The following is a 13,502-nucleotide window of genomic DNA, read 5'->3' on the forward strand; positions in this document are numbered from 1 at the left end:
TTTTCCAATTGTAGTCAATTTACGTAAATAAATAAATAATAATTATTGAGGGGAATGTTTCTTACTAAACATGAAAATAAAAATGGTGTAAAAGTTTTTTTTTGGAGAAAGGAAAAGAATTAAGACTCGAAATGTCGAAAATATGTGTATCACTGCTTTTTGATCAATGGCTGATGAGAATAATTTATCATTGCGAAATTTATTAGTGTTAATCGTATAATTATTATTATTATTATTATTAAAATATATGTATATGTCAATAATGTAGTAATTATTGAATAATATAGCAAATATATTTGTGCATGTATATATATAAATATTCTGTAGAATTAGTAACAGATAGTAATATATATATTATATATTATATATACACAAATGAATAAATAAATAAACATATTTATTTATTTATTTACCATATTAAATTTAAGCACCTTGATTTATAATTTAAATTAATTTTCCTGGGATATTCATTATTCCAGAACCAGTATTGTATACACTGTGAGGATTGAAAAAAAACATTCACACTTTAACTATTAAATAAAAAATGTAAAAGTTGCTTTGGTTTGCTTATCAAAACACAAGAGTATCGTTTAAAAGCAACTCACATCATGTTTGACTACGTAATAATTGTATGTAAATTGTAACTATTAAAGAGTCAGCTTGAAAGAGAATCTTATTTTTGTTTTATATTTTTTCACGTATTCAAATATTAGTTTTGTTTTTATTTTGAGACAATTTTCAACAAAATTCCACTCGTTTACATATTTCGTTTTATAAATCAACTAGCAAATTTTACACGCGCAAAACATTTTATTCAATTTCTTATTATAATGTAATTTACAGAATTTTTTTTATTTTCAAACATAAACTTCAATTTTTTGAATAATTTTATATTCAATCTTCTCAACAATTAAAAAAATTCATTTAATAAGTACATAATTAATTATTGTTATTTTTTCAATTCTTTGTGAGAATTTTCTTCAAAACAGATATTAAATTATTCTCAAATATTTTAATAAAAATTCTTGTTGTCAAGAATTCAATTATTTTTATAAGTAATAAATTTCTATGGAGAAATTTAATAATTTTCAATACAATTTCAATAAAATTCTTCTTGATAGAATTAAATTTATTTTTTAAAATTGTAATAAAATTCCTTGAAAGAATTCAATTATTTTAAAAAATTTTGATTAGATTTTTTTTGAGAATTGAATTATTTTCAATTAAACTTTTGTTAAACCTTAAAAATTTTAATTAAATTTCTTCAGAAATTTATTTTTAAAAAATTATAATATAATTTCCTAGAAGTATTTAATTATATTTAGAAATAATAAAACGATTATTAATAAGAATTTTTTAGAAAAATTTTCAATGATTAAAAAATTTTATTCTCGTATAAAATTTGTCGAATTATTAATTTTTGAAAGAATTAAAAGAAAATTTGGTAATTTGAAAAAAAAATGAAACATTGATTATGAAGAAATGTTTCTCTGTTCGTTAGAGAAGAAAAATTTATTTTTCTTTTAATTTGAAATGGAAAATTATGTTAATTTTTCTATTGCAATGTAGATTGTTTTAATTTTGTTATTTAAAATATCGTTTTTTTTCGATTTTTTTCTAGTGAAATGAAAAACAAGAGTGAAATAAAAAGTTATTTATTGACGCACTATATTTCCACTCGTAAATGAAATTTACTATTATTATTAACATATAAAATATAAATTGTATATGATTAATAGAAATTTACATTTTCTCTTCGACTTGATTTATTAAAAAGAAAAAATTGTAGCAGAAATAATCAGTTTGTTTATGATTTTTCAACTTCTCTATAATAAGCAAAGTTTTTCTTTTATTTGTAAAATAAATTTTTTTTCGTTTCTTTGTAGCTAAGGAATAAAAATAATTAAAATTATACAATAATAATTAAAATTACTATTAGTATTAAAATTAAAATTATAAAAACAAAAAAATAATTTTTATAGGTTTGAATAATTTGATTGAAGAAAAAAAACTCGAAATTTTAATTTGAGCTACATGTTTTTTTTCTATATTTTAAAATAATGTTGACTTTAATATTGTCTGCTGTTATATTAATTTTTATAGTTCTTCTCGATTTTTTAAAAAATAAGGAATTTTATAAATATGCATCTCGATTTCCTGGTCCAAGATGTTTGCCTTTAATTGGAAATGCTTATTTATTTAGTACCACAAACTTGACTAGTGAGTAAAAAAAAATCGCTAATATATTGTAAAATGTATTTCTTTTTTTTAAATTTGAATATGTGTTCTCTTCAGAATTGATTGTGTGCTATTATTAATTAATTATGCTAACGAAATCATTATTTTTTATTACATTTATTTTTTATTATATTAATTTATTTATTAATATGTGTAATTTTAATTTTATTCTATTATAAATATTGAAATTAATATTGAATTAAAATTTTTCTAGATGTCCTCAAAACGTACATGAGAATTCTTCACATTTATCCATCACCAAGTCGATTGTGGATGGGAAATTCTTTCTGGATTAATGTTTATGATGCGGATCAAGTACAGGTGAAAGTGAATTTTTTCTTCTAATAATGTAAAACTTAAATGGTGAGTGAAAAAAAAATCGCCAATAATAAAGTAAAATAACTGAAGAAAATTAATAATTAAAGTAAAATAAATTAATGAAATTAATAAAATTATTCATTAGGAAAATTAATAATTTAGAAAATCTATAATTAATTATAAAATTAATTCTAGTTGATAAAATATAATAAAATTAAATAATTAATAAAACAATAAAAATTGATGAAATTAAACAATTGATAAAATAATTTATTTCAAGTATCAACGGGCTTAAAAAATAATGTGAAGTTAAAAAATTGATAAAATAATAAAAATTAATAAAATTAACAAAAAAAGAATGAATTAAAATAAAATGAAAAAAGTAATTACTAGGAAATTGAAAGGAAAAATTGAAAACAAATTTATTATCATTAGAAAGACAATGTTTATATTAAAAATTGTATAAATATTATTTATAATGTAGAAAAGGGAAAATTCAGTTCTCTAGTTGAAGGATCGACACAAGATAACTCTCGAAATTGTTGAATACTTGCAGAAATTTTATGATTTAATAACTGATTGAAATTATCATTACACATAAAATGACTTTTGTGCAAATAAATTTTTGTCAGTTTCTTCAGACTTTGCAATTCTATCAGGTCCTCGTCAGTCAAGTTTAATAAAACTCTATTGCGATTCAATTCTAATGTCTGAAAAAATAAATTTTTCATTTCATTCAAAAAATTTAAAATTAGAATAGAAAATTATTTCCCTTATTTACTATAAAATGTTACGAGTTAAATGCGGTAATGAATTTTTTATTATTATTATGCATATTGTAAAATTTTTAATTTTTAAATATCAACTTTAGTTTTTGAAATAATTTAAGATTCAAAATTTACAAAAAAAAATAAGTTTTTAACTAAGTAATTATTATTGTTTATTATTTTCAAAAATTTGAATAAAATTCTATGTAAAATTTACATTTTTTTCGAGACAATTTTAATTAAATTAATCGGAAGAATTTTTTTATTTTCAAAAATTTTTAAATAATTCTTCAGAAAAATTCAATTATATTTAATTGAATTGAATTGAAAAATTCAATTATATTTACTTGAAATTTAATGAAATTTCCAGGCCGAATTCAATTACTTTCAATACAATTTTAGAGAAAGTTATCTACAGATTTTGATTTTTTTTCAAAAATTTTAATAATATTCTTTATTTATAAGAAATAAATCATTTTCCATAGAATTTCAATATAGAGTTTATCAAAAGAATTCAATTATTTTAAAAAATTTTAATAACATTCTTTGCAAAAGAATTTCATTATTTTAATTAAAAAACTAATTTTTCGGAGAAATTTTCATTTTAATAAAATTCTTTGCAAGAATTTAATTATTTTCATGAAAATGATTATTTCTAAAAATTTTAATAAAATTGTTTAAAACAATTCAATTATTTGCAGTAAAATTTTTAAATTTCTCGAATTAATTGCATTTTTTTTTAAATTGCAATAAAATCCTTTTAAAAAATTCCATTATTTTATAAAATTTTAATTAAATTCCCCGAAAGGATTCAATTATTTTAAAAACTTTTCATAAAATTCAATTATTTTCATTAAAATTTTTAAAAAATTTCTGTAAAGAATTGAATTGTTTTCAGAAATTATATTAAAATGCTTGTGAGGATTGCAATTATTTTCAATACAATTTTAATTGAATTCACGGAAAGGATTCAATTATTTTCAAAAAAAATTAAAAGAAAATCGCAAAAATTTAATTATTTTCTAAAATTTTGACACGTTTTTTTTTAGTATGAATTTAATTTATTTCAATAAAGTTCTTGTAAAGAATGCAATTATTTAAAATACTTTTTTAATTGAATTCGCAAAAAAAATTCAACTATTTTTCAAAATTTGAATAAAAAATTCTTCTCAAAAAAATGAATTTTTTTTTTAAATTTTTATAAAATTCAATGACAGAAGTAAATTACTTTAAATTGAAAAGTATAAAAGTTGCAAAAAACAGAAATTTCTTAATTGTTCTGTCAAAAATATTATCACATTAATTTATTTTCTAAATTTGATTTATTAAAAATTTAAACTGATTAGAATAAAAGTGATACAATTTTTTTTTAAATTCTTCATCGATTATGAGAAAAAAATAAAAATAAGAAAATAATTTAAAATTTAAGTTTTAAGATTTTCTTTAAATAAGAAATTAATTTTGTTTAATAAATAATATTAAAATTATTACCTGCAGATTATTATAGAACGAAATACCATGAAAATTTGAAATTCGATTATCTGAGAGAATTAATTTTGTCACTGCTGTATTATAGATTTCATTGTCAAATATTGGAAATTTATATATTAGATTGTTTGTTAAATCAATTTCATTATATGCTCCAGTTACGACACAAATATCATCTGGATACATTTGAAAAAATTTATTGGAGCAATTGAATTTATAAACTCTTATTTCTAAATCTCCCTCATCATTATTATTACACAATATTTGTGAATTAATATCTGAATTTTCCATATTATTACAATTTCCTAATGTATCTTTTATGTAGTCAATTTTAACACTACACTTTTGATTACAAAAATTATTGTAAACTTCAGGATGGAAATTTCCACAAGATAATTCTTTGTTTTTTAATGAAGAAATTAAACGTCCTTGAAGATAATCTGGTTTTTGACATTTTAAATTATTTGCTATTATATTCAAAATATTCATTATTATATCTTTCATTTGATGATTTATGTATTGTAAAAGTCCTGCAATTTTACAATCACAATTAATTGGATTGTTATTTAATATCACTGTTAATGTAAGAAAAGAATCGAACTCAATAGTTGAAAAATTATTGGGAACAATGCCTGTTATTCTATTGTCCGATAAATCAATGTAGAAATTATTTTTGTGTTTTAAACTTTGAAGGAACTGTAAAGAGAAATTTATTTAATTTTATTATTGAAAGTGTTGACAAAAAAAACTAGTAAATTAATTCATTGACTTACATTTAATTCAGTTACAATATTATGAGAAATATTTAAAACTTCCAATTTCATTTTCAAAAATAAAAACCAATCATCATATAATTTGTCGATTTTATTGTGTGACAAATCGAGTATTGTTAAATTTAAACAATTAGAAATTACTGAAACGAGAAGATGACTTTTCTTCAAAATGTCTTTAAATAATTCTGATGTATTAAAAACAAAATCCATTTGTCTTCTTTCATATCTCGAACTATAAATAACGAGAGAGAATTATTATTATTTTTTTAATGAAAAATAATAAGCAATTTTTAAATATTTATTTCTTAAGAAAGAGGAACCAGGAAAAAAAAGTATTTTTACAATTAAAAATTTTTTTGTCGTAGAAAAAATTTTAAAAATTTAATTTATTCTTTTGATTGTTTCAGAAACCGAAGAAAAAAGAGGAACAAATAGAAAAAAATGTCCAAATTTTTCTAGAAATGCTGCAAAAATTCTGGTTATTTGTATCCTTTTATTTTTACAATTCTTTGAAAAAATTCAATTATTTTCAGTACAATTTTTAATAAATTCCACTAAACAATTCAATGATTTTAAATAATTTTAATAAAATTCTATCATTCAATTCAATTATTTCTATACAATTTCAATAAAAATTTCTGTAAAGAATTGTAATAATTTTCATAATAAGCAATTCTACGAAAGAATTCAATTATTTTTAAAATGTTTAATAAAATTATTCTATAACAATTCAATTATTTTCAATACAATTTTAATTAAATTCCTCGAAAAGATCCAATTACTTTTTAAAATTTTAATTAAATTTGGAAGATTTCAATTATTTCCATAATCTATAAAATTTTTCGCTGGCATTTAATTATTTGAATAAAATTATTTATGAAAGTTGAAGTATTTTCATGTTTAATCAAATCCTTAGTAGAAATTTAATTATTTTAAAGAATTTTAACAAAATTCTTTTCCAAAAATTTCATTCTTTTGCATAATTTTCAATAAAATTCTTTAAAAGAAATGAATTTATTTAAATACATTGAAAAAAATGGAATTCTCTCCTTAAATAATAAAATTCATTTATTTTGAAAAATTTCGATTAAATTCTTCATGAAAATTGAAATATTTTCAAAATAATTATAATTAAACTTCAGGAAAATTCAATTTATTTTGAAAAATTTTAATTAGATTCTTTATAAGAATTGGATTATTTTCAATTCAATTTAAATTACATTCCTCGAAAAATTTCAAATATTTTCGAAAATTTTAATTAAATTCTTTGAAAGATTTCAATTATTTCCATAATTTATTAATTTTTTTGCAGGAATTTAGTTATTTTAAAGAATTTTTATAAAATTCTTCACAGAAATTAAATTATTTTGAAAAATTTTGGTAAAATTCTTTATAAGAATTCACTTATTTAAAAAAAAAAAAAATTAAAAAAAAAAAATAAATAAATAAAATAAAAAAAAATAAATAAATAAATAATAAATAAATTAATAATTAAAAAAATATAAAATAAATATAAATATAAAATATAAATAAAAAAAAATAAAAATAAAAAAAAAAAAAAATAAAATAAAAATAAAAAAATAAATAAAATAAATAAATAAATAAATAAATAAATAATAAATAAAATAAAATATAAATATATTATATAAATATAAAATTAATAATTTAATTATTTATTATAATAATAAATTTTAATTAAATTCTTACCAAGATTCCAATTATTTTTATAATTAATAACATTTCTCGAAAGAATTCAATTATTTAAAAAAATAATTGTTTGTATTTATAATAATTTACAATAATATAATTGTATTTTATTAAATTTGTTTCTTTTAAAGAATATATTATTGAAATTATTCGAAAGAATAAAATTTTTGAGAAGAATTTCATTAAAATTCTTTAAAATAATTAAATTTCTACGAAGGATTTGATGAAAATAATTTAATTCTCATAAATAAATTTAGAAAAAAAAATCTAAATATTGTATTATTGAATTGAAAATTAATAATTGAATTTTAGACTAATTTTATGTGAACTTTCTTTATTATTAAATATATTATTTATAAATACTAAAAAAATGATTGGACTTCCAAATAATAGTTAAAAATTCTAGAAAGAAAAAACCAATTTTTTGTGGCAACTCTGAATTAAACGATTTTTTCGATTTTAAAGAAAACCATTTTCTTTTGGGGCCATAAAGTCGATTATTCGAGGACTGAATATTTTTTTTTTTTCATTTACTGGTTCCTCCTCACCTTAATTAATATAATTAAAAATAAAAACTTACTCAGCAAGATTATCGAGTTGATTTCGACTAAGATACAAATGTTTCAGTTTTTTTAAATTCATAAATGTCAAATCATAAAATGATTTCAATTGATTACCCTCAAGATTGAGAGTAACGAGATTTTCAAGCGATGAAAATAAATTCTCTGGTATCGATTGCAATTGATTATTACCAATATTTAATGCCTCTAAATTCACTGATCTCGCAAATATTCGTTCTGGTAATGTTTTCAAAGAATTATTCTCTAAATTAAGTGAAATCAGTTTTCGATTATTACGAAAGACAGTTTCCAATAGTGATTGTAAATTGTTTGACATTAAATCGAGATATTTTAAATTCGTCAATTTTAAGAATGAATATTCCGGTAGCCAGACAAATTGATTATTATTTAAATACAAAATTTCCAAATTAATCAATTCGTCGAATATGGCTGGTTCTAAATCATTTATTTTATTGTGGGATAAATCTAAATTTTGCAATTTATTTAAATTTTGAAATAAATTCCATTGCAATGATTGAATATTATTTTTTGATAATTTTAAACCAGTGAGATTTGATAGAGATTGGAATAAATTGAATGGTATTGTTGTTAAAGAATTGTTGTGGAGATTTAAAGTTTTTAGCTGCGGTAAAAAAATCAGTGAATCATAATTCATTGTTGTGAGATTGACATTATTTTGAATAGTGAGTATTTTAAGATTGTCGAAGCCTTCAAATAATTTTTTACCATAGCCAATTTTTTCCAATTGAATGGTATTCATAAAATGTAATTCATTGATATTTAATGCATTTAATAATTCAGCGATACGAGTGAAATTTGTATGTTTTTTAAATTTACAATTATTTAGTTGAAATATTTCACGTGGTTGGGTGAAATTTCGAAAATTGTAATTAAATTTCGACCATTTTGGTGATTGATAACAATTTAGACGTAGGACATTTTTGAAAGATTTTATTTGAAAATAATTTTCATTTCCGTTAATTGTATTCATTAGAGGTCTGGTACAATTAATATCTAAATAATTAATATTATCAATTTCACCGCACGTACAGTGGTCATAGTAATTGTTGAAAATTGTACATTTATCCGACATAATATCATTTACTGTCAGAATAAGAAAAAATAATTTCAGAAAATTATTCATTTTTCTTTTTTTGAAAATCTGAAACAAGAATTCATTTTTTTTAATTCTCTTCAATTTTTTATTCTTTAATTGCCTGAAGAAAATAAAACGAAAGTAATTTATTGTGAAAAAAATAATTAGTCTAAAATAATTATCAAATTTTCGAAAACTAGGTATTCATTTTTCTTTTTTTTTTTGAAAGATTTCAATTATTTTCATTAATAATAACATTCTTCGGAGGATTTCAATTATTTTTAAAAATTTGAAACAAATTCTTGACAAGAATTCAATTTTTTTTTTATAAATAATTCAGTTCTTTAAAAAATAAAAATTAAAAAAAAAATTAAAATTATTTTCAAAAATTTGAAACAAATTCTTGGCAAGAAATCCTTTTGAAGTAAAATTTATCACAAAAATTAAATTATTTTTTATAAATAATAAAATTTTTCAAAGGATTTCAATTATTTTCAAAAATTTTAATAAAATTCTTCCTAAAAATTCAATTATCATTATAAAGAAAGAAAATTCTTTGGAAGATTTCAATTACTTTTACAAATTTGAAACAAATTCTTGTCAAGAATTCAAAGAAATATATCTCGAAAATTTTTTATAATTAATAAAATTCTCCTGAGATAAAATTATTATTATTATTTATTATTTTCAAAAGAATTTTTATAAACTTCAAAAATCAAATATTTCATTATAATTATTAACAGATACGATTATCTATTTTGAAAAGTTGAAAAACAAAGAAAAACAAAGAAATTCACAAAAAAAAAAAAAAAAAGAAAAGAAAAGAAAGAAAAAAAAAAGAAATTCTTCAAAAAAGCTTGAAGAAAATAAAAAAAAGGAATTTATTGTCAAAAAATAATTATCAAATTTTCGAAAATTTTGATAAAAGTAGAAAGAAATAAAAATTGGAATTTAAAATATAATAATTTTATTCTACTTAAAATTTAATTCCAAATTGATTAATTCATTTAATTAATTAATTAATTTTCAATTTAAGTAAATTAATTTAATATCTTTATTTCTGTATTTAATTAAAAAAAATTTTTTTTTAAATTAATTAATTAAAAAATAATGAAGTTAAATAAAATTAATTTTTAAAGAATATGAATAATTTTTGTAACTTACATTTGTTTTCTAATTAAATTATAGAACTAGTTCATTTATAGACTTTTCACTTTTGAAAAAGAAAAAAAGAAAATGATAGATAAATGTAGTTTTATTTTCTTTTATAATATAATTTTTGTTTGACTTTTAAAAAAATAGTTTCTCCTTGTTTATTTAAGTAAAAGAGTTACACGTGTTACATTATAAATTTGAATTTATAATTGATTAAATACTGACAAATGATTAAAATATTGACGTAAATATTAGACACACTTTTTTCAAAATTAAATTAGTATTAATTTTAATTTTCAACTTATGAATAATTATTGATGCCAAATATTAAAAATTGCTTTTTATTTTTCTAGAATATTCTCACAAAAGTGATGGAGAAGGGAACTTTTTATAAATTTTCTGAATCTTGGCTAGGCAACGGACTTACAATTAGTTCAGGTAATTTTTATTTTCGTTTATTAATTTTTTAGTTTCGAAAAAAAAATAATAAAATAATAATTTCTCTAATTTTATTTTACAGAATCAATTTGGCATTATCATCGAAAATTTCTTCGTTCTGCATTTAGTATTAAAGTATTGCGACCATTTCTTCAAATTTTTCAAAAACACTCGAAAATTTTAGTTGAAAATTTGTCAACTGAAGTCCTTGAAGGCAAAGAATTTCAAATATTGACGTATGTATTAGATGCTTGTCTGGATATCACACTTGGTAAATAATTAAATATATTGATCTTGAAATACTTCATTAAATAATTGAATATATCTTTCGTTTAAACAATTTTATCTAAACTTCATTTTTTTATTTACTATTTTTGAAAAATTAATTATTAAAATTTACAGAAACTACAGCAGGCGTTTCAAAATATTCAAAAATAGATTATACGAAATTTTTCAATGAAGTTAACAGGTAAATTACTAATATTTAATTTTCTGTTTTAAATTTTAATTCAAAATTTAAATGGAAAATATTATTTTAATTCTCTTTTTTAATGTAAAAATTACAGTAAAAAATTGATTTTTTAAAGAGTTTTAGATTTAATGTTAAAAAGAGGTCTTTCCTTTTGGTTACATCTGGATATAATTTACAAATTTACAAAAGACTTTGAAATATTTAATGAGTCGGTTTATGTTTTACGCAATACAACTCACAATGTAAGTAGGAAATTTTGATTCTTACAATGGAAATTTTTTTATAGTACAAATTTTTAATTATTGAATTATAAATTTTTGAAAGGAGTAGACAATCTAATTCAGTTGGAAATTTTTTATTTACAGATAATAAATCAAAAACGAATGGAATTAATGAAAATGGATATGAATGAGAAAGGTGATATTATTAATTATTTATTTATTATAGTAAATAATTCTATTTTTTATTTATTTTGTATTATTATTGTATTTATTATTTTTTATATATAAAAATTTTTATTATTTATAATTTTTTCTATTCTTTTTTTTATTTTTGTATTTATTATTTTTTATATTTTCCGTTTGTTTATTATTTATTATTTAAAACTTTTCCATTTAAATTTTCAGATAAAATGGATTTAAATTGTATTGATAATATTTTAATTTCCATAAAGAATTTTGTGAAAATTTTCAAAATAATTAGTTTTGCTAAGAATATTTTCTGAAATAATTAAATTCCTGCAAAGAATTTGAATTATTTATGAAAAGCAATCAATTCTTATAAATGATTTTATCAAAATTTTTCAAAGTATGTAAATGAATTTCTGAAAAGAATTTTATTAAAATTCTTTAAAATAATAAATTTTCTGCAAAAAATTATATAAATTATTTGAAATCTTGCTAAAAATTTCATTAAAAACTCTCGAAAATAATTGAATTTTTTCCAGGAATTTAATTAAAATTTTATTGTAAATATTTCAATTCTCATAAAGAATTTAATAAAAAATTTCCAAAATAATTGAATTTTTGCGAAGAATTGTATCAAATATAAAGAATTGATTTCTTTTGAGAAATTTAATTAAAATTATATTGAAAATAATTGAATTTCTGCGATGAATTTTATTAAAGTTTTTGAAAACAATAAATAATTATAATTAATTAGTAAATTAGTTAATAATTGAATTTTTTTTAATTTTGAATTTAAAATTTTGAAAGTTTAAAATTATTTAAAAATTGAAACTAATATTTGAAAATAACAATTTTTTTAAAATTTGCCTAATAATAATAATAATTGTTAAATAATAATTCCAATAATGAACTTACCTTTTTTATCAATTATCAAAAAAAGGAAAATAGAAATAATTTTCTAAAATAATTTTCCAGGAAACAGTTTATCAACAATTGTAATTCTTGATAATTCTTTGGTAATGAAAAGCCAGAAGATATTTACATCACTACAGACATTTTGTCACGAATGGAATACACAGAAAGAGTAATTAAAGAATCAATGCGATTATTTCCACCAATACCAATTATTTTACGCCAAACTACTGAAGACATTAAAATTGGTAAGTCAAAATACAAAAAATGGCCGAAATTTAATTATTAATTTTTTGTGTCAAAAAGAAAAGATAAAAGTAAAATCTTTAGAAAAAAAAAATATTTTTTATTAATAAATAATTAATAGGAACACAAAATTAATATTTTTCTATCGAATTTCTTAATTATTAACTTTTTTGTGACAAGAAAAAAAATAAAAAATCATAAAGAAATTTATTTCAAATATTTTCCCATCGAATTCTGAAAGAAATCTAATTTCTTAATTTACTTCTAAATTTCTTAATTTTATTTATTTATTTATTATGTGATAAATAATTGTTTTTTTTTTTTTTTGTTACAAAGACGAATTCGTTTATCCGAAAAACAGTACGATATTTATTGTGATCTCAAAAATTCATCGCGATGAAAAATACTGGCCCTATCCACTCAAATTTGATCCAGATAGATTTCTACCGGGAAATGTTGCAGAAAGACATTCGCATGCTTATTTGCCATTTAGTGCTGGACCAAGAAATTGTATAGGTTTGACTTAAAAAATAGAATTTGAAAAAAAAGTTAAAAAGAAAATTAAGTAATTTATGATTATTAATTAATTAATTATTTCCTTTTTTCAGGATTCGCCTACGCCATTATGGAGATGAAAATTATTCTTGCAACACTTCTTTACAGGTATGTTTTTAAAAAGGAAAAAATTCAAAACATCGGGACATTAAATTGACATTACATCCGTTCTCCACTCCCGTTGAACCAATTACTTTGAAAATCGAAAATAGAAATTTTTCCAAACACACAAGAATTTAATTCTAAAATTTATATCTTCTGAAGAAATAATAATAATAAATATTTATTTAAAATAATTTAATTTAAATTAAATTAAATTTATTTAAAATGAAAATTATTGATGATTAGA

General features: G+C 18.7%; 4 protein-coding genes across 4 annotated transcripts in view; 2 read left to right on the forward strand and 2 right to left on the reverse strand.

Annotated features, from left to right (window-relative positions):
• Nucleotides 1-671, forward strand: part of LOC122505514 (dmX-like protein 2) — a 41,793-nt gene extending 41,122 nt beyond the window's left edge. The window contains exon 29 of the mRNA XM_043617186.1: nucleotides 480-671. The gene's annotated coding sequence lies outside the window, so the exon portion shown is untranslated. The remainder of the gene's footprint in view (nucleotides 1-479) is intronic.
• Nucleotides 672-2,098: 1,427 nt separating this feature from the next.
• On the forward strand, nucleotides 2,099-13,074 carry LOC122505520 (cytochrome P450 4C1-like). The gene is made up of 9 exons (XM_043617197.1): nucleotides 2,099-2,220; nucleotides 2,453-2,559; nucleotides 10,477-10,561; nucleotides 10,644-10,832; nucleotides 10,964-11,030; nucleotides 11,149-11,275; nucleotides 11,399-11,450; nucleotides 12,416-12,600; nucleotides 12,935-13,074. The coding sequence occupies exons 2-8, from the start codon at nucleotides 2,470-2,472 to the stop codon at nucleotides 12,526-12,528; spliced, it is 723 nt and encodes a 240-aa protein (XP_043473132.1). The 5' UTR covers nucleotides 2,099-2,220; nucleotides 2,453-2,469; the 3' UTR covers nucleotides 12,529-12,600; nucleotides 12,935-13,074.
• LOC122505521 lies at nucleotides 3,018-5,041 on the reverse strand. The gene is made up of 2 exons (XM_043617198.1): nucleotides 4,815-5,041; nucleotides 3,018-3,266 (listed from the first exon to the last, which is right to left on the reverse strand). The coding sequence occupies exons 1-2, from the start codon at nucleotides 4,995-4,997 to the stop codon at nucleotides 3,030-3,032; spliced, it is 420 nt and encodes a 139-aa protein (XP_043473133.1). The 5' UTR covers nucleotides 4,998-5,041; the 3' UTR covers nucleotides 3,018-3,029.
• On the reverse strand, nucleotides 7,681-8,955 carry LOC122505518 (carboxypeptidase N subunit 2-like). Its single transcript, XM_043617196.1, has one exon. It carries the CDS (start codon nucleotides 8,861-8,863, stop codon nucleotides 7,868-7,870), a length of 996 nt encoding a protein of 331 aa, XP_043473131.1. The 5' UTR covers nucleotides 8,864-8,955; the 3' UTR covers nucleotides 7,681-7,867.
• Nucleotides 13,075-13,502: the final 428 nt, after the last annotated feature.

The sequence above is a fragment of the Leptopilina heterotoma genome, unplaced genomic scaffold, assembly GCF_015476425.1.
Source record: "Leptopilina heterotoma isolate Lh14 unplaced genomic scaffold, ASM1547642v1 Lhet_36, whole genome shotgun sequence".
Taxonomy (NCBI): domain Eukaryota; kingdom Metazoa; phylum Arthropoda; class Insecta; order Hymenoptera; family Figitidae; genus Leptopilina; species Leptopilina heterotoma.